The following is a 26,867-nucleotide window of genomic DNA, read 5'->3' as shown; positions in this document are numbered from 1 at the left end:
CTTTTCTCTCTCTCGACATTTAACGGTCTGCTCTGTAATGTATTGTGATCTTGGTCAATCTTACTATCTAAAGAGAGGTTAAGGAAGTCAAAGCTTGTGTGTTTGCGTGAATGAACCCAATATTTATTTACTGAGCAGCAGTGGCGGATTTAGGATTGTAGGAGATCCGGGGCTTTTACAAGCGGGGGGTGGACCGAACATCCTTTAGGGGGGTCGTCGCCTCCTTTAGGGGGGTCCGGGGGCATGCTTTTTAAATATTGAAGTTAAAAGCATCAATCTGGTGCCCTTTGAGAGCAACATTAACCCTACCTTAATAATACCTTGAAGCGGACAAAAGGCACTGGAGAACACGTATTCATTAACATCCTTTAATGAAGCAAACTAATGCCTTAACTCACTCAAATACAGTCGTTTACTTATTTTGGTGAAACGAATGCGGATAGTCTCACCTTGATTCTGGCGCATTGCTTATCGTTCTATAGATTTATTCTCATCCACCATCTTTGTTTGTGACGTAAAGAGTGTAAGAGTCACGTTTCTGAATCGGACACTCTGAGTGGATGCAGTCACAGCCAATCGGAGTCTGATTCAGAGGGTTGCCTGTCAGTTCCGTTGCCTGTCAGTTCCGTTGCTATGGTTCCGTTGCTATGGTTCCGTTGTTAAGTGTACTGAAACGAGAGCCGGTATAATTCCAAAACAATATAAAAATTGGAATACGTTATTTTAGTATCTTAAAGGTAGACTGAGGTATGAAGGGTTAACGTTACATCTTAGGATAATTTGAATGTTCGGTATACATACTAACATATGGGTATACTTAGTGTGGTTACTCCATGTTTACTAGCTATAAAGCATTACATCACTCTTTTTCACTTCTTACTCAGTCAGCCAGACTGCAGATATCACCATTAGATTCACAAACCTGAAACCTCATCCATTTCTTCAATGCTGGTGATGACATTATTGTCAGCTGCTGATACTGCTTCTGCAGCAGCTTGTGGAGCCTTTTTTTTAATGAAAATAACTTTCTAATATCCATAACTTTATAGGCTATTAGCTTAAAACTCGTCAGGCACTAGCAGAGCCATATGGCGCTGGGCACTAGGAAGGATCACTTCTTCTTCAGGGCAGGGAAGGCTACGCAGTACGCAGGCTACTGTCCCGCAATGGCTGCCTCTCTGGTGGACTCCGGTACTGCACATTACTCCCGAGACGTTTAATTTTTTTTTTTTTAAACTTGCACTACAAAAACTTGAAATCTTGCCAAGTATATTTGTCTAATATCTAGTCAGAATATGCCTTAACACTTGCTGTAAGACACAATAACTTCAGAAGTAACACTGCAGTGAGATATCTGGTCTTGTTTTGCAACACAACATTTCCTGACTCTGGTGAAATATAGTTCAGAATGAGTTCTCCAGCTAATTACAAGATCTGATTTATTTAAATATCACTTCTTATTTCACGAAATCTTACCAAGCTAATTATCATTTGTTCTATTGGCAGATTTTTGTACTTATTTCAAGTAAAAACAGCTTTTTTTCATTATTGTTTAACCTGTTTTTGGAGCAGCATATTTTACAGTGTTTACATGTTTTCCCTGTGTGCCCTGCATGGAGTGGGTGAGCAGGGGTTTTTGTTTTTTGGGGGGCATGATGTCTGTATAATGTCTGGATGGAGCCCCCATGGGTAGGCCAACTCCTGCCGATGTGCCATCTGGTGTCCCTGGAAAACAAGGTCAGCGAAATGACCCCGACTGTAAGCACGAACATACCAAACATAGAGCGAGTAACGATAGCAATGACTTTAATTTGGTCGTTAAAGTGAAGGATTATTCAGAAGAGATTTTACAGTGATGATGATTAGATTCTGAGTGTGTTCTGTCTGGCATAATGAGTTAGAAGAAAGGCAATATATGGTTAGTTCCATTAAATATTGAATATTACTGTATGCAGAACCAATGTTTTGTTATACATGAAATACGTCAGTAAATACCCCACTGGTGTATTTAAAAACAAGTGTCTAAATTAGGCGACAAAACATCATCACGCCCAACATTAGCCTCCTTTAGCTTAGCGGTGGTGACGTGAAGTCATTTGACCGTACTGTAGTTCCTTTATAGCCCAACATTAGCCACCTTTAGCTTAGCGGTGTTGACGTGAAGTCACGTGACCGTGCTGTAGTTCCTTTATAGCCCAAAATTAGCCTCCTTTAGCTTAGCGGTGTTGACATGAAGTCATGTGACCGTGCTGTAGTTCCTTTATAGCCCAAAATTAGCCTCCTTTAGCTTAGCGGTGTTGACATGAAGTCATGTGACCGTGCTGTAGTTCCTTTATAGCCCACCATTAGCCACCTTTAGCTTAGCGGTGTTGACGTGAAGTCACGTGACCGTGCTGTAGTTCCTTTATAGCCCAACATTAGCCTCCTTTAGCTTAGCGGTGGTAACGTCAAATATTTACTAATATTCCTTACAGAGTTTAGACTTAGCTTGTGAGCGACTTGTTGACCCAAGCAGCAACTTACAAACCTTCATGTTTAGAAATAAAGTGCCAAGTGATTACACCAGAAATAAACACATTGGCAGCTTTCTACAAGAAATGTTCATGACAACTGTTTTGCATGAGCATTTTCATATGTAAAATTTAGATTGAGGCTTAAAGTTATGTATTGTTAATGCTGCTTTGAGCTGCAGGTGGGTGTGTTAACAGCTTGTAGCCCATTTCCCCATCTGTTTTTCAAACAAGAGACAAGTAAAAGTGTACAATCCCTCCGCTCTCCCATCTAAAAAAGGACAGTAATGAACCAAATGAAATACAAAATTACTTGGTTAAGATTCTCCTTTTTTGGCGCTGACACATTGTGATGTTGACCTTCTCTGATGTCCTCACTCACTGTGAGATGAGCAAAGAGTATACAACACAGAGCAGAGATTATCGAATTTAATGTGTCCTTCACGATCACCGACTCTGAAATGGATTACATATCATAGTTTTTTTAAACATCTTGAGTTTTTCATTCAAGGTTTACTTAAAACATCCATGAGCCACACCACGAGTAACCAACTATACCTCAGTGTTGATTGAAAGTCCTTTTTGCCTACACCCATCTCTTCCTCTCAGCTCCGTCCCTCTCATCTATAATCACACGTGCGTCCTTCTGCTGCCCCCTGCTGGTCAGCATTAGTACTGTCTCACAGCTCTCAATATTCACAGCATGTGCAGAATATTTTATATTAATCTACCTTCACATTGAACCCCTATTGTGTAGAATCCACATCCCAATTATATCACGTTTGTTAATTATCTTTCTGTAGATGTTCTCCTTTATGATGAGACTTAATGAGGAAATCAACGGAGCGTTTCACCGGGATTCACCTCTTTGTTACAATCCATGAAGCGAGTGAATGGCTGTTGTAAAGAGTTTATACCCAATTTCATCCAAAGTACTTCCAAAAGCCTACGTTTATATAAAATGGAAACTTTCATAATTTTTGCCGTTTTTTGCTCAAAGATGTCTTTTGTGTTGTGTTAGATTACCCGGCTTAAAATTTAAAACGTTAAAGTTGTAACTATAAACTTTGAAGGGAAAATACTCAATTGTTCATTACTTTTGCACCTGCATTAGGGTATTTTAAGTGCCGACAAACCAACCAACTGTGCAAAAGGTCAACCAAGTCCACCAACATCTGAGCATATCCCCACATAATTATAAATATATCTTTCAAGGTTTCCTATTTAAAAACGATGTATAAGACATAGGCGCTAAAACAGAGTGTTTCAGAATGAAAAACTAAACGGATTCATTCAGACTGAGAGACACAGAAACATAATAAGGTTTATTTTAACTATAGAAGAAACCCAAAATAAAAGTGAGGATGAAAAAATTATTATAATATGTCCCCTTTAATCAAATAAAGAACTCTTTAAAGTAGAGACACTACATATTGATATACACCTGAACATCAGCAGGAGAGGACTCTTTAAAGTAGAGACACGACATACTGATATACACCTGAACATCAGCAGGAGAGGACTCTTTAAAGTAGAGACACGACATACTGATATACACCTGAACATCAGCAGGAGAGGACTCTTTAAAGTAGAGACACTACATACTGACATACCTGAACATCAGCAGGAGAGGACTCTTTAAAGTAGAGACACTACATACTGATATACACCTGAACATCAGCAGGAGAGGACTCTTTAAAGTAGAGACACTACCTACTGATATACACCTGAACATCAGCAGGAGAGGACTCTTTAAAGTAGAGACACTACATACACCTGGACATCAGCAGGAGAGGACTCTTTAATGTAGAGACACTACATACTGATATACACCTGAACATCAGCAGGAGAGGACTCTTTAAAGTAGAGACACTACATACTGATATACACCTGAACATTTTGTGTTTTTTGGGATGGATAAATACAAGTGTTCAAATAAAAAGGAATGCATTGATATCCACTGTACGGTTTCAGGCACATCACAGAGAGGAATGTGTTGGAAAGGATTTATGTTTTAATATTCATTATAGTCTTTTGATTCCCGCATAGAGTAAACACATGCTCCTGTTTCCTCTGATCTCTCCCAGGATGCACTGGGATCCTGCCTGAATGGAAATACATGTAAAACATGTGTGTTTGGTTTGCTGACACTCTGGCAGTAAATGCTGCGTGGTTTGAGAGATGCAAACTGACTCTTAATAACTCCACATCTGTCAGGCATGTTGCAGGATTGGTAGATGTCCTGCATGTTTATGGAGAAGAGCATTTATTAAACATATTTTCTGTCTGCACTCGAGTTGATTAGCTTTCCTCTCTCGTGATCTCCATTTGTTCCCATCCTCTCCCCCATTACTCTGATTTTCTGCTTCCCTTTTCTTGCCTTTCTGCTCCCGATAACTCTCTGCTTGTCATTCTCTATCTCTCAGTGAATAACTCAACAGCTACTGCATCAAGTGTTCAACTCACCCAAATAAATCACTTGGCACTCGATCCAGTTAAACAGACATTGAGTTATACAGGCTCTCGTCTCTTAAGAATAAGGGTTTGAAGAACTGTCGATTTCCAAACAAGGACTGAGAAGTCTAAAGAGGGAAACAGAGCGAAAGGCACATTTAACTTACACACATACACTATCATCTTAGTCTACAGCAGGGGTTCCAAACCTGTTTTCCCAAGAGCCCCTGTTGGAAGTTGCGCCCCCCCACACACACAAGGGGGTAATTCAAGTTTAAAAGTCTAAAATATGCTACAACTCCTGCCACAAACTGGATGAATGTGAAGTATTTAGTTAAAGGAGGATGAAAGCGTAACTAAGGAGCTCTATTGGAGTGACTTTGATGGTTACTGGACTCAGGATTCATTCATTTGGGTTCCCGCTGTATGAAGAAATTAAAGGAAGGCGCAAGTGGAACCAATTCACAAAGGGATTAAACTGTTTAAAACACATGCTCAAAGTAAGCCGGATTTTGCCGATGTGTTTATGTGGATTCAAAAGTCGTAAATAATCTACAAAATGGAGGAGACCGATCTGATCGGAGCAACTGAGACAAATAATCCAACTGAAACCGGCATGACTATGTTTTAAAAATGCGCTTATCCAGACAAGCCTGGTTTGGATACTTTACGGGCAGAAGAAACTCTAAGAAAGTAAGAATTATACATTTCTGTCTTTTTATGCATTTAATAGCTACTAACTTGAATTATACATTATTTTTTATATTTTATTGTAATGTAGAGACAAGGCTTTTATTGACGATCATGTATTGCCTTACAATTATATGTAAAAAAAAAAAAAAAGTCTAAATATGATATTTGGCCTCAAATCATCTGAGGCCTGGCGCCCCCCCTGCAATCTTTGGCGCCCCCCAGGTTGGGAACCACTGGTCTACAGGATATCCATTCACATGCAAACTAAAGAAATGTTTAAAGGATAGCAAATTGTTCTTAAGCCGACAGATCCAATTAAAAGACCAAAGGCAAGTAATGACTGCATTCAAACTGCCACAGCGCTCCGAAAACTATTTAAAACAGTGATCAACGCTCCATTTCTCATTCTCACAAGTTGCTTCACACACACACACACACACACACACACACACACACACACACACACACACACACACACACACACACACACACACACACACACACACACACACACACACACACACACACACACACACACACACACACACACACACACACACAGTTATTCTGAGTGCAGAGCAACCTCCCCACTTGGCCTGCCAGCATTTCTGCAAAGCACCGTTTAATCATGTGTGTGTTTGGTTGTGTGTGTGTGTGTGTGTGTGTGTGTGTGTGTGTGTGTGTGTGTGTGTGTGTGTGTGTGTGTGTGTGTGTGTGTGTGTGTGTGTGTGTGTGTGTGTGTGTGTGTGTGTGTGTGTGTGTGTGTGTGTGTGTGTGTGTGTGTGTGTGTGTGTGTGTGTGTGTGTGTGTGTGTGTGTGTGTGTGTGTGTGTGTGAGTGCACTCCTGTATTATCTCGTTGTTTGCAGTACCTCTATGTTTCTCTTCGTCTCCACCCCCCACACTGTGACCCAAGCTTAGACGGTATCTTCCAGATGAGATGAATATGCATGATATTAAAATGAGGGTCATTTCATCACCGTAGCAATATCATGAACAACATGGGACTTGTTGCCATGGTGAGAGCATTAAATGCATATTAAACCTATCAAGTGAATAATTTTAAAACACAATAATTGTAATTTTAAGGGTAATATATGACATGCATTCATTGCGTTGTTAGGGTTAGGCAAACAGCTAGCCAGTAGACAACATGGAGCCAATGGTCGAAACTCAATTTGTGAATAATACAGATCAAAAACAGAAGGTATTGTAATGTCACTGTTTGGCCGATTGATGCCCAGGACGTTTGTTCACTGGTTTCGAGCATTACAAAATAATACTGCATTTAAATGAAGGGCCACCGGTATCATTTATAACAAGAGATGTCAAAAGTACACACATCTTTACTCAAGTAGAAGTACAGATACTCGTGTTTAAAAATACTCTGGTGAAAGTAGAAGTGCTGACTAAACTTCTTTACTCAAGTCAAAGTAAAGAGGCTTTGAAATGTACTTAAGTAAAAAGTACCCATAACTAGCAGCTGTTTTAAAGAGTACCTGACCTCCCTTTATATTCATAGAACAATAATGTCATTGTTAGCTAATGAATGTTTCCATGGTGACCAACGGCAACATGACAACGTTTCCATTGGTCCCTCTTCTTTAGAGAAGACCAGGAAATGATGGATACACGGATCGTGTTCAAATCAATAGGCACGCAATGACTCTAAATAATAATGATCACGCCACCAAACACACATTCAGACTAAAGGAACCAGCCTGTTTGGGAAATGAGAGAAGTAGAAAGTACAGGTATTTGTGTTCAACATGTAAGAAGTAGAAAGTACAGGTATTTGAGTTCAACATGTAAGAAGTAGAAAGTACAGGTATTTGTGTTCAACATGTAAGAAGTAGAAAGTACAGGTATTTGTGTTCAACATGTAAGAAGTAGAAAGTACAGGTATTTGTGTTCAACATGTGAGAAGTAGAAAGTACAGGTATTTGTGTTCAACATGTAAGAAGTAGAAAGTACAGGTATTTGTGTTCAACATGTAAGAAGTAGAAAGTACAGGTATTTGAGTTCAACATGTAAGAAGTAGAAAGTACAGGTATTTGTGTTCAAAATGTAAGAAGTAGAAAGTACAGGTATTTGTGTTCAACATGTAAGAAGTAGAAAGTACAGGTATTTGTGTTAAACATGTAAGAAGTAGAAAGTACAGGTATTTGTGTTCAACATGTAAGAAGTAGAAAGTACAGGTATTTGTGTTCAACATGTAAGTAGTCAAAGTGGTCAGAAAAATAAGTAGTGGAGTAAAGTACTGATACCAGAACAATGAACTTAAGTACAGTAACAAAGTATTTGTACTTCACTACTTCCCACCTCTGTTGACAGCAAGCATGTTCTGATTCTGATTTTCTGACCTATAGTTCCTTGTTGAAAGTCCAGTCATGAAACATAGCACTTCCAATTATGGTAAAAGTTTTAGTCCTAAGAAGAAAAGCAAACTCCAGTGTTCCCTTAACTTTGTAAGCTCTGACTCCTTTGCTTCCACACGTGTTCCTGTGGGTCACCTCCTCACCTGCAGCTCAGCCATAAACATTCATTTCACACCCGTTTAACCCTGAAGGCCCCATCAGTGTATGATGCATGGATATCAGCTGGTGATGGATGGGCTTTCATCGACAAAAGGAAGGTGAGGTCTGATCCATCATCATGTCCAGAAGAAGGTCAGGACACTCTATTGATTATACAGTCTGAATTATCGCTTCACTGACGCATATTGTTTTTGGAAGGTCAAAGTCAAAGTGGTTGAGTGTGGGTCCCCTCCTCACACAGTAACACATTTAATAACCTTTAGAAAGTTGCTTTAAATGTAGTTTTTGTTATTGTTGATTTTTAAATTCAATATGTATATTTTCCGCATTCTTGTTTATTGCTAGTCTTTTGAATTTGTATTGTACAAGGCCACGTCTTTTATGCTGCTGCAAAGCAAACATTTCCAAAATTAGGATCAATAAAGTACTTCTTATACCTTATCTTATCTTAAGGTCTTTCAATGCAACTTCTGGAATATCTGCTTTCTGAATAGTTTGTCACATCAGATGTTCTGACGATACGTGGGGAAAACCAGCCAAAACAGATGGACTTCAGTAAAGTACAAATAAAGAACTCAATATTTTAGAAAACTGCTTTCTTTCGGGCCCTCTTGTTTTCCAAATCATCATTCCCTAATTGTAACCCTAACCCTAATTACTTTATTTGAAGATTTATGAAGGTGAGATTAATTTCTAAATGGTCTTGACGTCATGTTTTTCATTTCTAACCTTGACTTCTACATTATACGTTGTTTCTTTCTGTCCAATGCGGATGTTTTCCCACTGGGGACGAAACTGTCATATTTATACAACAAGTTAGGAATTTGCAATCCTGAGATGTATTGTTGGCTTTCATGTTTTCAATCCCTGAGAGGACTTTTTCAGTGTCTTTTTAGAATTTCAGACGGCCGTTTGGTCAAAGAAAAGTCAAACACATTCCCTCTTTTCCTCACTTCGTTTGACTCCCTCTCCTCTTCAGACGTGGTCAGAAGTTTGGGAGTCTAGAGAGACGAGTCGAAAGGTAAACAGAAAGAAATGTGATGGGTGCTCACAGAATATTTATCATATATCTCTGTCTCTCTTTTCAAATACTGGCTTTACACCTCTCCTTCTAGTTTCCAGAGTTTAAAGTCTCTGAAGGCTCACAGTCACGCTCACGAGTTTACGGACCTCTTAATGCATTACGACTACTTTCCCACCTGTGTAATCTGAGTTTATGAGCTCTGTCATGCAGCTATACGGGGACTCAAGCTAGTGAATAGTGTGTCATGCATACTGACAAACACACACTTGCCAATACCTCTTTTTAATAGTCACACCTGTACCTGTTTTGTTTCGCTAATACTGCATAATACGCTGCATCATACGCTGCATAACAATAGGAGCACGTACAGCTGCAGGTCACCTTCACAACAGCTTTTAAAACAGATATTGTAAGACACACAACGACATCCATGGAGACCATTCTTTAACCTTCCTTGGTGGGAATGCTGATTGCTTCGAGGTTTGCTTTTGGTTGCTTCTTTCAAATCGCATTTGCTTTTCCTCGCCGTGAATATCAGAGAGTCTGTTACGGCCCGCCCCCTACTCCGTGGTAGTGGCTCGTGGGGAGACCCGCAACATAAAAGAAAACACACAAAACAACCAGTACTTAATAGCGATCATTTATTAAATGTACAGCCGTTACTCACACAAGCCATCCGGCAAACGAACGAGGTCTGGAGGACTGGCCAAAAGAAACAAAAAAGAAGGAGGGGGCCAGAGCCAGCCACACCACGGCCGTAGGATAGGGTGACCAGACGTCCCCGTTTTCCGGGGACAGTCCCCATTTGTATTGGCCTGTCCCCGGTTGAAACTGTCCCCGGAAATGTCCCCGTTTTTTAATATACGTTACAAACACATAGCAAGGTGAAATAAAATGTTTCATGTCAGGAAACACTGGGTAAACACAGACTCTGGTCAAGCCAGCCCCCACTTCGGAAAACAAAGTCAAGCCAGCCCGCACGTTGTATTGCGGTGCGCGAATATCCTATGGATTACGGTAGAGGCCTGTAAAAACTGCCTTCAAAATAAAAGCGTTTAGTTGGTCAATAACGAATATACCTAAAAAAAACACACCAACATATTCATATTTACTGGAGCTTAAATTAAGAAATATGTACTATATAATGTGATTAATAATAATTTAAAACAAACTACGTATAACTACCATATTATAACTGAGTGAATGTAAAGTGTAAGTATACAGTTATGAAGACATATCTGACACTTCCACTGGGTGACTAATTTCAATTGATGTTGACGCCATCTCACAACACTCCTAAAATAACATTACTTTCTGAAGCACAATTTAAAATGTATGCTGTTTAAAATCTCAAATTAGATCTATTGTCCATCTATATTTTGATTATTATTTATTGGAAACTGTCCATAATCAAAGAGTCATCAAAGTCAATTAAATACTTATTTCACTTCAGGGTGCAGCAGGACACCCCATCTAGTCAATCAGAGAAAATCAGGACATTCTGATGTAGAGTTTCAAAATAAAATACTTTTCAAATCTCATATATGGGCTATCATCCTTCTGTTTGTATCCAACAGTTAAAATGTTCCCGTTTTTTCTTTAACAGTGAAGAAAATTGGATATGTTAATGATATATTGACCGCAAAACTCAAAATATCCCCGGTTTTAATTTTGAAAATCTGGTCACCTTACCGTAGGACCCAGAGCTTCCCTCCCCTAACCAGAAATCTAACCTAAAACCCTACGGGAAACAAAATAAAGCCACGAAAACCAGACTACCAGGTCTTCCAGGCTACACATCAAAACACCAGTGGTAATGGGGTCTATAGCTCAAAAACAGCAGAGAGATCATCCTCAGAGCAGAGTCTTCCGGCATTAGGCTAGGCGATCGATCCTTCTCCTCCAGTCTCTCATTATAACCCGGCTGAGTGGAATTTAGGAACACCTGGGCAGAGGCGGAGCCAGGGGCAGACCAGGTAAATTGTCCTCTTTCTATGCAAAACAGCCCAATTTCCAAAGATCAGCACTAATGCAAATACAGTGAGAGTTTTATCATCTTTAACGGGTTAGAAGGAACTGAAGCACATGTATTTATTCAAGGAGTGTGATTTGACTAAATGAGACGAATAAACGTAACCACTTCCAACATTATCCACCTTTAGCTTAGCGGTAGGGACGTGAACTCATGTGACCGTGCTGTAGTTCCTTTATAGCCCAACATTAGCCGCCTTTAGCTTAGTGGTGGTGACGTGAAGTCATGTGACCGTGCTGTAGTTCCTGTATAGCCCAACATTAGCCGCCTTTAGCTTAGCGATGGGGACGTGAAGTCATGTGACTGTGCTGTAGTTCCTTTGTAGCCCAACATTAGCCGCCTTCAGCTTAGCGGTGGTGACGTGAAGTCATGTGACCGTGCTGTAGTTCCTTTATAGCCCAACATTAGCCGCCTTCAGCTTAGCGGTGGTGAAGTGAAGTCATGTGACCGTGCTGTAGTTCCTTTATAGCCCAAAATTAGCCACCTTTAGCTTAGCGGTGGTGACGTGAAGTCATGTGACCGTGCTGTAGTTCCTTTATAGCCCAACATTAGCCGCCTTCAGCTTAGCGGTAGGGACGTGAAGTCATATGACCGTGCTGTAGATCTTTTATAGCCTAACGTAAGCTATTTACTTCAGAAATCATAAAGTGGTGTTAATATGTGTTGGTGATCCTGCTGAACAAAACGTGTAAGTATCATAAACGTTTCTTCACCACAAAGATTGTTTTCTACAATATTCCAAAATCACATGGAGAAATATCATTGAACCAGGAAGATGCTGCCTTCAGGGTCGTCTTCTAAAAACATGTCGCCCCTGCACCACTTATTTCCTTTTCCTCTCTCACTCTGTCCATCACATGTTCATTAATCCACTAAAAGGCCCCACTGGACCTAAACACAGTGTTTCTGTCCACTCTCCAAGCATTAGGCTGATTCCACAACATCTCTCCATTTACTTTATATCAAATCTGAGCTTTAGTCCTGTGGGTACCTCAAATTATATTGTCACTCCTCTCAGAGCTCTTTAAAGGCTGAGACAGATCTCTTCACACTTCAGTGCTGGGATTTCATGCTACTTGAGTTTGGTGTCGTTCCTCTCATTCGCCAAACCGACCGAAATAAAAGCTGCTCTTGTCGTGACGGAGCAGTCAGTATCTTGGTGTTAAAGCACTCAATTCCCTCTTTAATACCTCATTCACACCAACGGTGTTTCAGGGCCGGTTCGGAGCTGGAGCTTGAAAAGCACCGTTTTTTCCTGTTCACACCGCAGCGGAGCAGCCTCTTAGCTCTGGAATCCGGTTCGTTTCAAGCACCAAAAAAATTGTCCGGCCAGAGCAAAAGCACCGCATACGTCACGCTTACGTCGAGGCGGGGGCGGGGGCAGGGGCAGGGGCAGGGGCGGGATCAACTCCTGAACAACAACAGAAAGCCCGCGTTTTATCCAGTTTGTACACAACGATGGAGAAACTTAACAAGCAGCAGTGGTCCACTGAAGAGACCAGCTACCTACTGGGAATCTGGTCTTCCGAAGAGGTACAGAGGAAGCTGGAGCACAATCGGCCATTGCTGTTGTTGTCGGTGTCAGCTGTGAGGGGTTTCCGCGTGGTTTGGCTTTATGAAGCAGGCACGCAAACGGTTACGTCATGACGCAAACGATGACGCAATGACGCAGCACCAGTCGGACTCTGGGCAGTGTGAAAAGAGCCGGAGCTAAACCGAAGAACCGGTTCTGAACCTGAAAAGCTCTAGCACGGAGCTTGAACCGGAGTTGCGTTGGTGTGAATGAGGTATAAGTGTGCCGAAAATACAGAGCAATTACAGTAGGGTGAAGTGAAGTTATTAAAAGTCCAACACCTACAATCTACTATCACAATCTACTGGAAGCTAAAGTGTTGAATCCATATATTTCTCAGTGTTCAAAAATCTTAAACATTTTAAAGTGAGTTGCACGTGTTGCAGGACTGAGCTAAGGATGTTTGAGAAATAAAGTCACACCTTAATAATCAGACATTGTTAATGTGCACGTGAACAGCAGCAGCTCCACCCAAGAGAAGAAGTTCAGCAAACCACAACTGAAGTGTCTCCCTACTGAGAAACGTTTAAAATCAATTAAAACAATCATAACAGAGCCAAATCTATTAGAGGAACTAGACTTACTGAAACAGGAAGTGAAGTTCCTCTAATAGATTTGGCCTTTAGTCACCAATGGTTGATGCAAGCAGTGCATCTGCTGATGAGCGTGTGTGACTCAGAGATGGTTTGTGTTACCTATATTCGTAAGTATAAATGTGAAAAGGTACTTAATAATGATATCATTAGCGGGGCTCTGTCCTATGGGGTAAAGAAACAACGATGTCAAGGATGAAGAGGACATTTTGAGATCACGTAGATACTGTATGTTGAGAGAAAAATGGAAATGTTGAGAATAACGCTACGTAACACTCGCTCTCCTATTGGCTAGCGCTCCAACACATTGTACGTGATAGGCTAAGGGGCGGGACATCTCTAAGCGGTTGCCCAATCACAACAGAGCCAATCAGAGCAGACTGCGCTCTGGTTTCAGACAGAGGGTGAAAAGAGGTGCTGCAGAAAAATAAAGAGCTTTTTGAACATCAAAGCATGGACACATGTCCCAGTAGAGACAGACAAGACCAACGTGAACCTGGAAATGAGCAGAATAGGGCTCTTTTTAAGCACAACTGTTATACACCAGCTAATTCTGGAGACATTCGCTTAGTTTATGGTTTCACAAAATGATTATATGTGAAATTAATAACATTTTGACCAAAGTACGGCATAGTTTAAATTAAATATTTAGCAACATGTAGGCAACAGCGAGGGGTGGTATACTTCTGAATATGTTCAGTGTGTGTTAAAAATAAAACAGTGTATCTGCTGCTCTACGTATATGTGAGGCATTCACGTGCCTATTTGTGTGTTTTTGCATTTCTATTTCTGTGTGTGTGTGTGTGTGTGTGTGTGTGTGTGTGTGTGTGTGTGTGTGTGTGTGTGTGGGTGTGTGTGTGTGTGTGTGTGTGTGTGGGTGTGTGTGTGTGTGTGTGTGTGTGTGTGTGTGAGAGAGAGAGAGCCAGACCAAATGAGTAGAGCAGAGAGAGTGTGTGAGAGCAGCAGCGTGACAGCTTCCTGTGAGCTGACAAAAGGAGATCCTCACTTCTCTTGCTGAACTCTGCAGGAGAACACACTCATACATGGTGAGTAACACAACGACTCTTTATCTTCACCGACACACCGACACACACACACACACACACACACACACACACACACACACACACACACACACACACACACACACACACACACACACACACACACACACAGTGTCTTTTTGAATGTATCTGCTGCTTTCTGATCACACACTTTCTTGATGCTGCTCTAAAGGTACAACTTACTGCAGCTACATGCGACGCACTGAGCCCAGGTGAGAGCTTATTGATTGATACATTTTTGTAAAGAAAGTTAGAGCGAGAGGTTGTGTTCCTCTGAACTGCACACATTTGGGCTGACTTTGAATGTTCTTTTACTATAATATTGTAAAATACATCATTTCGATATTTATTTGACATACAAATACAATGTTCAAATGTTTACTTAAACTTCTCTTGATTTTTATAAATATTATTTTATGTTTTACTCCACGTTTTTACTTTAACCTCCTTTGTTCATATACAAATGTTTGAATTCTTCTTTATTTTAAGCTTTTATCGCAAACTTTCACTTCAATTATATAAATATATTTTTGTAATTGTATTTCATGTTATCCTTTTATTGCACATTTGTATTTGTACATATATATTGTCGTTACCTTTAATGCTTGTTTTTGCTTTCAACATATAGGAACATTAAGAAATACTAAAAGACACACCTGCACATAAAATGCCATTACTTTTTTCTTTGTTAACCCCTTCAGCTTTTTAACGATGGAAGCCACCGCCAGGTTCCACTATGCAACTAAGGCTTCAGGTGAACTCAGCTTTATAAAGGGAGAACAGTTGCACGTAAGACACACACACACACACACACACACACACACACACACACACACACACACACACACACACACACACACACACACACACACACACACACATACAGACAGACAGACAGACAGACAGACAGACAGACAGACAGACAGACAGACAGACAGACAGACAGACAGACAGACAGACAGACAGACAGACAGACAGACAGACAGACAGACAGACAGACAGACAGACAGACAGACATATACACACACACACACACACACACACACCATACAAGACACTTCAATGTGTCTCCTTCTTTGAGTTGTTTCGTTTTAACCTATGAATATCTCTCTGTGTAAAAAGCATGCAAATTGTGCACATCTGAAATGATGCTAACGTTGTTTCCATGTAAATCTTCTACCTCTACCTGCGCGGACATTCTTTCACGCTCATGCAAACAGCAGTGTTTGCATGAGCGTGTCACTGCAGCACTTTTTAATTGCAGGTTATGTAAATGTGTTGTGAAAAGCAGAAACATACAAATGTATTTCCTATTTCCCGTGACAGTGACTGAACAATAACTTGTCTCATCTGTTGGGCTTCAGGATACAAGTGAAACACACATATAAAAGTAAATAGCAAATATTGTGACCTCTCGCAGCAAGGTATGGATGTGGTGATTAGGGGGATGAAGGGATATAGAAAGGAAAGGATGAAGGGATATAGAAAGGAAAGGATGTGGGTTAGGAGGCATTGATGGATAAAGGGAAGGATGAGGTAAGGGAGGAAGGGATGAAGGGGTCTGGAAAGGAAGGGATGAATGAATGTAGGTAAGTATAGGGATGAATGGATTAAGAGAAGGATGGATGAAGGGAGGGAAGGAGGAATGGATTTAGGGAGGGAGGGATGAATGTATGGTGAAAGAGATCAAGGAAGTGAGGGAGGGAGCTATGAAACGATGTAGGAATCAGGGTTTCCGCTAGGATTTTTTCTCGCCGGTCAAATGTCCGAACAGAATTTATTTTACCGGACACATTTGAAACTTACCGGTTATGTTCCAATAATAATAAGAGTTGTGTAGCAGAGTTTCCGTTAGCAGGTAATTACCGGACTAGGACCGGATATACTCAGTTAATGGGGCTCATTTTTATATTGCTTCAGTTTATAATCGTAACAGATCGAAAAGTTCAGATTCATTTTTCAATAAATGATTCCACAAACAACAAAATTATTACATTCAAAGAAACTACTTGTAGTAGATGAAGAACATTATTCAAAAGTTTACATTAACTTTGAATAATAACACGGGAGAAACGGATCCTCTCTTTTCCCCTCTCCCTCCCTCTCTCTCCTGACAGCCCGTCAGTTTCTCATGCAGCGCGCTAAATAGTGGGCGGGGCTTCAGGTGATCAGTGTGTGTCTCCGTCAGACTCAGCAGCTGATCTGATCCCTCTCTCGCGTCCGGTTACACTTCACTCGCGTTTATGTCCATATCGATCAGACACAGCTCTCCTGATCGGCCTTTATAGAGAGCACCGATCAAACTATTAAGAGTGAATATCGGCCGATAATGATCGGCGGCCAATCGATCGGAGCATTCCTAATTCTTATCGGACATTTTGACCGGCAGGTTTTGAATTTATCGTTTTTTTAATAAATTTGGCCAGCTAAAAACCGGTAATTACCGGCTAACGGAAACCCTGGTACAGTAGGAATGAAGGGATGAAAGGATGAATTGTCGAAGTGATGAAGGGAGGAAAGAAGCAATGGGAATAACATGATTTTCTTCTGTAATAGTAATTGTGGTATTTACGGTATTCTAAATTGTAACCCAAGGAAATCCTTGATAAAGAAATGCATTCAGATATTAGATAGTGTGTAATACAACAGAGCAAGTTCAGGGTTAGTGGGCAGAGAAACAAACTGACCTGATGTGGTTAGTTTAGCTTCTTGCGGAAACCTCCTTTAATATATTATGTAACAACAAAACATAAGAACAAACCACAAGGCCTCTAACAGTCCTTTCACACACTACAGACACGCAATGTGAGCTACGAGTATATACATATATAAGTAAATGTGTTGATGTTTCTACTTTCATTTATAGAACTTAACACCACGTTATGAACAATGCTGTGTGTCACGTTCACCTCTATGTGACTTAATTTAATGATAATGTGTCTCCAACGTGTGTCAGGTCGTGCAGACCTCTGGAAACTGGTTCAAAGCCGAACTCAAAGGGTGTATAGGCTCCGTGGCCAAAAACTTCCTCAACATTCACCTGCCCAGGTAAAACCAAGGAGAAAAGGAAGGAGACATTTATAAAGAGATGCAGAAATACTTTGTGTACTTTGTGAACTAAAACAGACGAGAGGTTAAAGTCATATTCAAAGTCAAAGTCAACTTCATTGTCAATCTTTCAGTTTGTGTGTACAGACAGAGAGATCGAAATACCGTTTCCCACAATCCCCAACACAAATGATGTTTAATGATAAACCTGTGAGTTGGATGTAGAAAAGTCAGAATCAATATAGATGTTTTTTTATTTTAAAGAAAATTCAGATTGAACATAGTAAAAAACTGTAAATTATAGTGTCCGTCCAAAAATTATTTTTTACTTACAGTATAGTGAAAACTACCCTTGGATGATGACTAGAAGCTTTAAGAACCCAAATTACAACATATAATAAGTACCCTGTATCAAGATTGATGCAAAACAAGTTAAATTTGACCTTTTTAGAGATTCTTAGCAAAAAACTCCACCTCTGGGGTCATTTGGGTGGAAATGGGCATTTTTGCCGTCAACCCATTGGTCGATTTGATGATTGACATCTCTTTTGAACCGTTAGAGCCAATAGAATCGAAGGGGGGTTTCCACATACACACCAACGTTTCTATTGAGAAATGGGGGCGGGGGTTTGGGGTTCAACAGGTTAATAAACTATGAATGTGTCATACTCACTTAACGGGAAGAAACTCAGCTTTCAGACAATATTAACCATTTTTAGCAAAACGAAACAAAAGGGTAATAACAAAGGCCCTGAATTAGCCCTGAGCGGAAAAATGCTAACGCATTTAGCACAGAACTCATGTTATAATACCCTTATTACTTATCGGATCTGCACAAACAAGATATTGATTAGCAAGCTGAGATTCAACCGATTCTAGACATATAAGTATCATCACTGAGCGACCAGAACTCGCGGCGAAACGACAACAAACAACAACAACAAACGTCTTACCGTTTTCTGATCAAAAGTTGTGTTCAATGCATAGACTGTATATATAAATGGACGTAGTGTCCGTGACGTCACCCATAGGATTCTGCAGAGTTGCCGAGAAGCCCTTAGTAGGCGGAGTCGGCCACTAAGGCTTGACAGCGACGTCAGAGTCTAATCCCGCCTGCTCCAAATAAGGGCAAAGAGGCGGAGCCGAGGCGGGACCTGCTGCCTCCGAACTGGAAGTAAACAGAGCTAGCTCAGGCTAAGAAGCTAAGCTAACATGAAATACGTGCATACCAAGTTACTGCTAACAGTGTAGTTCCCTTATATAAACGTTACAGTCATAATCAAATGAGACAATCTGCAAGAGAATTAGCTATGTTTTGTTATTCTTAATGCTTGTCATTCACACGTTAAGAAAAGACGGACTCCACCGCCCGGACCTAACGGAGCCGCAGTGGGCTAGCTCCGGGACGCCGGCTGGAGCTAGCCCCCTGCGGCTCCGTTAGCTCCGGCGGCCACCACTGGGATAATTGGGCCCCCTATTAACATCTGCTCCCGTTTAGCATTATGGGCGTCATGGCCATAGACTATAAAAGTCTTATCCAAGGCTGAATCATAAACTAAAATGTATATGTATAAAGGGTTACGTCCTTAGCTGGCTAATAAGTAACAAGCTAAGCTACCAAGCACACAAACACCTGCGAACGGGACATGTATAATATTATCATTTTAGACTTCTTGGAAGTTCTGTTAGTACATTCAAGCGCACAGCACGACATTTTAATTGTCTGGTATTTGTAACAATATTCCCTAAAAGGCACAATCACCATGAACACAGCTAAAGCTAAAGGGTCAAGTACAGTAATATGACTAACTAACGTTGTAGCCTCTATGGTTGTAGCCTAGCAGAGTGGACAAGTTGCTGTTAGCTGACAGTGAGGCATGTACATGTCCATCAAAGTGACCACGCCCTAATTTATGCAAAAGCTTTAAGGCTTAATATTAATTAAACAGATGACTTGAGAACAAATTCACCCCCCCCAATCCATATTCATGAAGGGGGGATCTAACTATACAGAGAATATGGTTTTTTGAACCACGATGTAAACATGTTTAATTCTGCTCTAAAGTTGGGCATTTTAACATGGGGGTCTATGGAAATTGCTCCCTTCTGCAGACTGCTCCTACTGGCCACTAGATGAACTGCAGTTTGAGGCACTTCCGCATTGGCGTCCCGGCTCTTCCGCAGAGTTCGCCGCTTGGTTCTATGGCATAAAAACGATAAAAACGCTGCTGAAGGTTAATCCATAGGTTAACCCAATGTGTCTGTCACTTTGAAATGATTACTGATATTCCATCATTCCATTTTTATGTCAATAACGGAGATTTCATATTAGCTGCTACCAGAGTGCATGACAGCTTCCGGTTCCGGGGCATTCTGGCTGCGCAGCACTCATTCACCAATGGGTAATGTTTAGATGGATTTTAGGAACCTCCCCTCAATTCTATTGGCTCTAACGGTTAAAAAGAGGTGTCAATCATCAAAATCGACTGAGGGGGGCCAGAGATAAGGAAAATCCACCCAAATCACCCCAGAAGTGGTTTTCTTTGCTAAATCTCTCTAAAAACGTCAAATATCACTTGTTTTGCATCAATCTTGATACAGAGTACTTATTACATGTTGTACTTTGGATTACTAAAGCTTTTAGTCTACCATCCCATCATTCAAGGGTGGTTTTCACTATAAGTAATGTTTTTTTTTGGACGGACACAATAATTTACATTTGTTTACTATGTTCAATCTGAATTTACTTTAAAATCAAAACATCTGTATTGATTCTGACTCTTCTACATCCAACTCACAGGTTTATCATTACTTTGAGAGAAAAGATTATTAATTTAACCCTTTTAGAAGGGAAGATATGGTAATTTGTTCTGGGAATGTCATTTTCGAGCCTGAAACCTGAAAAACAGGGATTAACAGGTTAATATAAATACATGTAAAAAAGACAGACAGATGGATAGACAGATACTCAACCAAATGTGTTATACCTTATTTAAATGTTTCCTACAATGTACTCATTTGGTCTGGCTCTCTCTCTCTCACACACACACACACACACACACACACACACACACACACACACACACACACACACACACACACACACACACACACACACACACACACACACACACACACACACACACACACACACACACACACACACACACACACACACACACACACACACACACACACACACACACACACACACACACACACACACCCCTCTGGTTTGTCTGCAGAGTTCAGAGGGGGGAAGTAGTGGAGTAGAAATACTTAGTTACTGTACTTAAGTACATTTTTCTGGTATCAGTACTTTACTCCACTACTTATTTTCTGACAACTTTTTACTTTGACTTCTTACATGTTGAACACAAATACCTGTACTTTCTACTTCTTACATGTTGAACTCAAATACCTGTACTTTCTACTTCTTACATGTTGAACACTAATACCTGTACTTTCTACTTCTTACATGTTGAACCCAAATACCTGTACTTTCTACTTCTTACATGTTGAACACAAATACCTGTACTTTCTACTTCTTACATGTTGAACCCAAATACCTGTACTTTCTACTTCTTCCATGTTGAACTCAAATACCTGTACTTTCTACTTCTTACATGTTGAACCCAAATACCTGTACTTTCTACTTCTTACATGTTGAACACAAATACCTGTACTTTCTACTTCTTCCATGTTGAACTCAAATACCTGTACTTTCTACTTCTTACATTTTGAACACAAATACCTGTACTTTCTACTTCTCACATGTTTAACACAAATACCTGTACTTTCTACTTCTTACATGTTGAACTCAAATACCTGTACTTTCTACTTCTTACATGTTGAACTCAAATACCTGTACTTTCTACTTCTTACATGTTGAACTCAAATACCTGTACTTTCTACTTCTTACATGTTGAACTCAAATACCTGTACTTTCTACTTCTTACATGTTGAACTAAAATACCTGTACTTTCTACTTCTTACCTGTTGAACACAAATACCTGTACTTTCTACTTCTTACATGTTTAACACAAATACCTGTACTTTCTACTTCTTACATGTTGAACACAAATACCTGTACTTTCTACTTCTTACATGTTGAACTCAAATACCTGTACTTTCTACTTCTTACATGTTGAACTCAAATACCTGTACTTTCTACTTCTTACATGTTGAACTAAAATACCTGTACTTTCTACTTCTTACCTGTTGAACACAAATACCTGTACTTTCTACTTCTTACATGTTGAACACAAATACCTGTACTTTCTACTTCTTACATGTTGAACACAAATACCTGTACTTTCTACTTCTTACATGTTGAACTCAAATACCTGTACTTTCTACTTCTTACATGTTGAACACAAATACCTGTACTTTCTACTTCTTACATGTTGAACTCAAATACCTGTACTTTTTACTTCTTACATGTTGAACACAAATACCTGTACTTTCTACTTCTTACATGTTGAACTCAAATACCTGTACTTTCTACTTCTTACATGTTGAACACAAATACCTGTACTTTCTACTTCTTACATGTTGAACACAAATACCTGTACTTTCTACTTCTTACGTGTTGAACTCAAATACCTGTACTTTCTACTTCTCACATGTTGAACTCAAATACCTGTACTTTCTACTTCTTACATGTTGAACTCAAATACCTGTACTTTCTACTTCTTACATGTTGAACTCAAATACCTGTACTTTCTACTTCTTACATGTTGAACTCAAATACCTGTACTTTCTACTTCTTACATGTTGAACTCAAATACCTGTACTTTCTACTTCTTACATGTTGAACTCAAATACCTGTACTTTCTACTTCTCACATGTTGAACTCAAATACCTGTACTTTCTACTTCTCTCATTTTCCAAACAGGCTGGTTCCTTTAGTCTGAATGTGTGTTTGGTGGCGTGATCATTATTATTTAGAGTCATTGCGTGCCTATTGATTTGAACACGATCCGTGTATCCATCATTTCCTGGTCTTCTCTAAAGAAGAGGGACCAATGAAAAAGTTGTCATATTGCCGTTGGTCACCATGGAAACATTCATTAGCTAACAATGACATTATTGTTCTATTAATATAAAGGGAGGTCAGGTACTCTTTAAAACAGCTGCTAGTTATGGGTACTTTTTACTGAAGTACATTTCAAAGCCTCTTTACTTTCACTTGAGTAAAGAAGTTTAGTCAGTACTTCTACTTTCACCAGAGTATTTTTAAACACGAGTATCTGTACTTCTACTTGAGTAAAGGATGTACTTCTCTCCTCTCTAGCTGGTACCAGGAGGACTGTAGTCGAGCTGGGGCAGAGGAGCAGCTGGGGAAGAAACCTATCGGGGCCTTCGTGATCCGGGGGAGCCGAAAGACAGATCATGGAGACTTCTCCATCTCCGTCAGGTGCTTCATATTCATATATAGAGCCGGCTGAAACGTGGTGAATGTTAACAATGAGCAAATCTGTGAGTGTAGTGACTGCTCACAGCCGAAGAAAAGGTTTTACGGTTCTGGTTAACGCAGATTATGTTAGCCCGGTTCCATCCCTGAGAAGGAGACAAAGATCCTGTTAGACTCGAAAATATCTCAAAAACGTTATAAACTTTTCCCAATATTTTGACTTCTACTCCTGGTTGTGAACTTTTTCTCGTAATATAGACTTTTCCATTTAATTTTCATGACTTTTTTATCCTAATTTCGACTTTTCTATTTCGTAATGATGTCTTTATATTTTATAATAATAACTGTTTAATCTCATGATTATGACTTTTTATATTTTTGACTTTTTATCTCATAATTTAAAGTTATTTCATAAATGAATTTGATAATTATTATATCTTAATTATGGCTTTTGATCCCATAGTTACGAGTTTTTCTTTAAATTCCATTTAAATTCTCGTAATTTAATAAAGAAAATAAATTGTATAATGCAAAAAACGTTTTCTAAATAAAAACAAAATGGAGAAAATGTTTTTAAATATATATATTGTGCGGCTATGACAGGAAAAAAGCATTGCAAAGACTTGTAATAATAGTATTTGATTCTGTGTGTCCTCCCCTGTAGATTAGAGGCAGCTGTGCAGCACTTTAAGGTCATGCGGGACAGCAGGGGGCAGTACTACCTCTGGTCGGAGAGATTCTCCTCCCTCAACCAGCTGGTGGAGTATTACCAACACACATCCATCTCCAAGAAGACCAAGGTGTTCCTGCTGGAGACCGGACCACAGGTAGGAACAGATAGAGTAGAAGTACAGATACCTGTGTTTAAAAATACTCTGGTGAAAGTAGAAGTACTGACTAAACTTCTTTACTCAAGTCAAAGTAAAGAGGCTTTGAAATGTACTTCAGTAAAAAGTACCCATAACTAGCAGCTGTTTTAAAGAGTACCTGACCTCCCTTTATATTAATAGAACAATAATGTCATTGTTAGCTAATGAATGTTTCCATGGTGACCAACGGCAACATGACAACGTTTTCATTGGTCCCTCTTCTTTAGAGAAGACCAGGAAATGATGGATACACGGATCGTGTTCAAATCAATAGGCACGCACTGACTCTAAATAATAATGATCACGCCACCAAACACACATTCAAACTAAAGGAACCAGCCTGTTTGGAAAATGAGAGAAGTAGAAAGTACAGGTATTTGTGTTCAACATGTAAGAAGTAGAAAGTACAGGTATTTGAGTTCAACATGTAAGAAGTAGAAAGTACAGGTATTTGGGTTCAAAATCTACTTCCCACCTCTGATGGTAGGACACCTTTGAATGAAAACTAACAATATATAATATATATACTTATTGGTATGTACTAAGGAGGGATTTGAACAGAAACTTCCTTTAGTATTGAAACAGTCGTATAATTGATTTCAAATTAGGATTGTGATTCAATAATTGAAATGATATACAGAAGGGGATTATGTGTGCAACATCTATGTGGGTTTAGTCAGGATTTTTAAATTAAAGTCAGATTTGCATTATTTTATACACACATATATAAAGACACTAAACAGAAATACTAAATGAAATCCATATAAAGTAATGTTTTTTATGGGTTTTTTTCAACAGCAACAAAGGGGCTCAGAAGATGTTCTTCCTTCCCAGCGTCCTCTCCCACCTCCTCCCTCCTCCTGCCCACCTGCGTCTGCACCAGTGGCCCCACGACAGGTGTGTGTGTGTGTGTGTGTGTGTGTGTGTGTGTGTGTGTGTGTGTGTGTGTGTGTGTGTGTGTGTGTGTCAGCATAATTAATTTGATCTCCTGTACCCCGATATCAGTTTATTCAGAATTCTTCCAGTTGCTGCCTAACGTTTTCAGGGAGTATGGAGTTGAGGACATTCAGGAAGTAAACACAGTCATACAGAGGAGACTGGTGAATTGCTTAAGGGCACCTGGGCAGTGGCCAGGAGGTGAACCGCTGACTCTCCAGTTCCAAAGTCCATGTCATGCCCATAAGAGAAGTTGATAGTGTTTGCAGCTGTAATATTGTACCTGAATGACTGTGTGTGTGTGTGTGTGTGTGTGTGTGTGTGTGTGTGTGTGTGTGTGTGTGTGTGTGTGTGTGTGTGTGTGTGTGTGTGTGTGTGTGTGTGTGTGTGTGTGTGTGTGTGTGTGTGTGTGTGTGTGTGTGTGTGTGTGTGTGTGTGTGTGTGTGTGTGTGTGTGTGTGTCCAGGTCAGAGCTCTGTACACTTTCGAGGCCGAGGAGTCGGACGAGCTGGAGTTTAACACCGGAGACGTGATCTCGGTGCTGGAGAGCTCCGACCCGACCTGGTGGAGAGGAACTCTGAGGGGGAAGAGCGGCCTGTTCCCCTCCAACCACACCACCCCCCTCTGACACACACACACACACACACACACACACACACACACACACACACACACACACACACACACACACACACACACACACTATATAAGTTTTAACATTTATATCTACGTACATCAAAACACTGTTTACATAAAACAATCCAGAAATGTTGTATTGTAATTTAAGAACCTTTAAATGTGTTGCTTGTATCCTGAACGAATGCAGATGTACCAAAGATGGTTGAGATACTGAAAAGGGAAGAGCAGTATACAAAATATACCACATTTTAAAACTCATGGGCGTACATGTTAATGCTGTATATTTATTACTCTATAGTGAGTAATGAACATTTACCTTTTAGGACCCAGTGCAGTCTAGTGTCTGCCCTTCTTAATGCAGTTTTAAAAAACTAAATCGTGTGGTTTCAAATATGATTTAGTTATACTTTCATTTGTTTCCTTTTTTGTTGCTTTTGTTGCTTTTAAATTGTCTATTGTGTTTACTTGTACTTGTTTCATGGTGTGTGAGTTGTGCTGTGTGATTGTTTTGTTTGTTTATTTGACTCTACATCACTTTGGTCTGGAGGTTTCAAAGTGCTTTATAAATAAAGCTGTTTGTATTGTATTTGCGGAAAGGAGTTAAAAACAAACTGCAGTTTAGCATCAAAGCAGACACAGCAGGTAAGGTCACGTACACAGTGGAGTTTTTATATGTACAAAAGTGGTGGGGCACGAACAACTTAGATGTGTATATAAGCTTCTGGTGCTTTTTAAAACACGTAAACAAATACCTGTAGGCTATCCACGGTTCCGATAGAGAGAGAGAGGGGGGGGGGGACAGACACTCATCACAAGAGGCGCTTTCACACCGCAGTACTTTTCCCACAAAGGTTCATGAGAACTTAGTTCATCAGAACTCTTTAGTTCTGATGAACTAAGTTCAGATCGCGTTCACACCGGAATAAGTCCCTGAGGGAGGATTAGGCAAATGAAGCCGCTGACGTCACTTCTTCTTCTTCTGCTTTGGGTTTACTGGCAGGCCGCAAACAACTTCACGGCGTATACTGCCACCCGAAGTCCCCGGACGGAAGTCCCCGGAGTTGGGGACTGGCTTAATTTTGTATTGCCATAAGTTAGTCTCTCTGTGTTTCTGCGCTGTGCTAATGCTAATGCTAATCATGCAAGGATAATAAAATGGCGGCTTCACAAAACTTTTTGGGAGTTTGACGGGGCGTGGTTTGCAATCCGCCCAGCCAATCAGATATAGGAACCTTTTTCTCCCACGGAAGGACCTGCTCTCTAGCAGGGACTGAAAAGGGGGTGAAAAGGTTCTCATGAACTAATTTTTGTTCCGGCTCTTTTTGGTCTGAACGCGACATTTCGGAACTATATCGGGACTAAAGTGGGAAAAGTACTGCGGTGTGAACGCGACTAAGGTCACAATATCACGGATCCAGCAGAGCCATAGCCTATAGGCAAAACACAGAAGATCAACTAAAGATATGACATAAAATGAACTTA

The 26,867-nt window shown here is 40.1% G+C and overlaps 1 protein-coding gene across 2 annotated transcripts; it reads left to right on the top strand.

Moving 5' to 3' along the window:
* The first annotated feature begins 14,415 nt into the window (after positions 1-14,415).
* Positions 14,416-25,971, top strand: grap2b (GRB2 related adaptor protein 2b). 2 transcript variants are annotated; one of them, XM_079655299.1, is made up of 8 exons: positions 14,416-14,460; positions 14,651-14,690; positions 15,180-15,267; positions 17,435-17,526; positions 22,823-22,945; positions 23,607-23,769; positions 24,610-24,708; positions 25,213-25,971. In XM_079655299.1, exons 2-8 carry the CDS (start codon positions 14,671-14,673, stop codon positions 25,372-25,374), a joined length of 747 nt encoding a protein of 248 aa, XP_079511425.1. In that variant the 5' UTR covers positions 14,416-14,460; positions 14,651-14,670; the 3' UTR covers positions 25,375-25,971. The 2 variants fall into 2 exon arrangements, with proteins under 2 accessions (XP_079511425.1, XP_079511426.1); XM_079655300.1 differs by having other exon boundaries at positions 14,438-14,460; positions 15,180-15,232.
* Positions 25,972-26,867: the final 896 nt, after the last annotated feature.

This window comes from Notothenia rossii, assembly GCF_949606895.1.
Source record: "Notothenia rossii genome assembly, chromosome: 1".
In the NCBI taxonomy this organism is placed as follows: Eukaryota; Metazoa; Chordata; class Actinopteri; order Perciformes; family Nototheniidae; genus Notothenia; species Notothenia rossii.
The sequence above is the reverse complement of the archived record's forward strand: the minus strand, read 5'-3'. Positions and strand labels throughout refer to the sequence as shown.

Coding starts and splice junctions, on each gene's coding strand:
- grap2b (XM_079655299.1), top strand. CDS start 14,671: ATGCGACGCACTGAGCCCAG. Junction 17,527..22,822: donor CTCAACATTCACCTGCCCAG/GTAAAACCAAGG, acceptor TCTCCTCTCTAG/CTGGTACCAGGAGGACTGTA. Junction 22,946..23,606: donor GACTTCTCCATCTCCGTCAG/GTGCTTCATATT, acceptor CCTCCCCTGTAG/ATTAGAGGCAGCTGTGCAGC.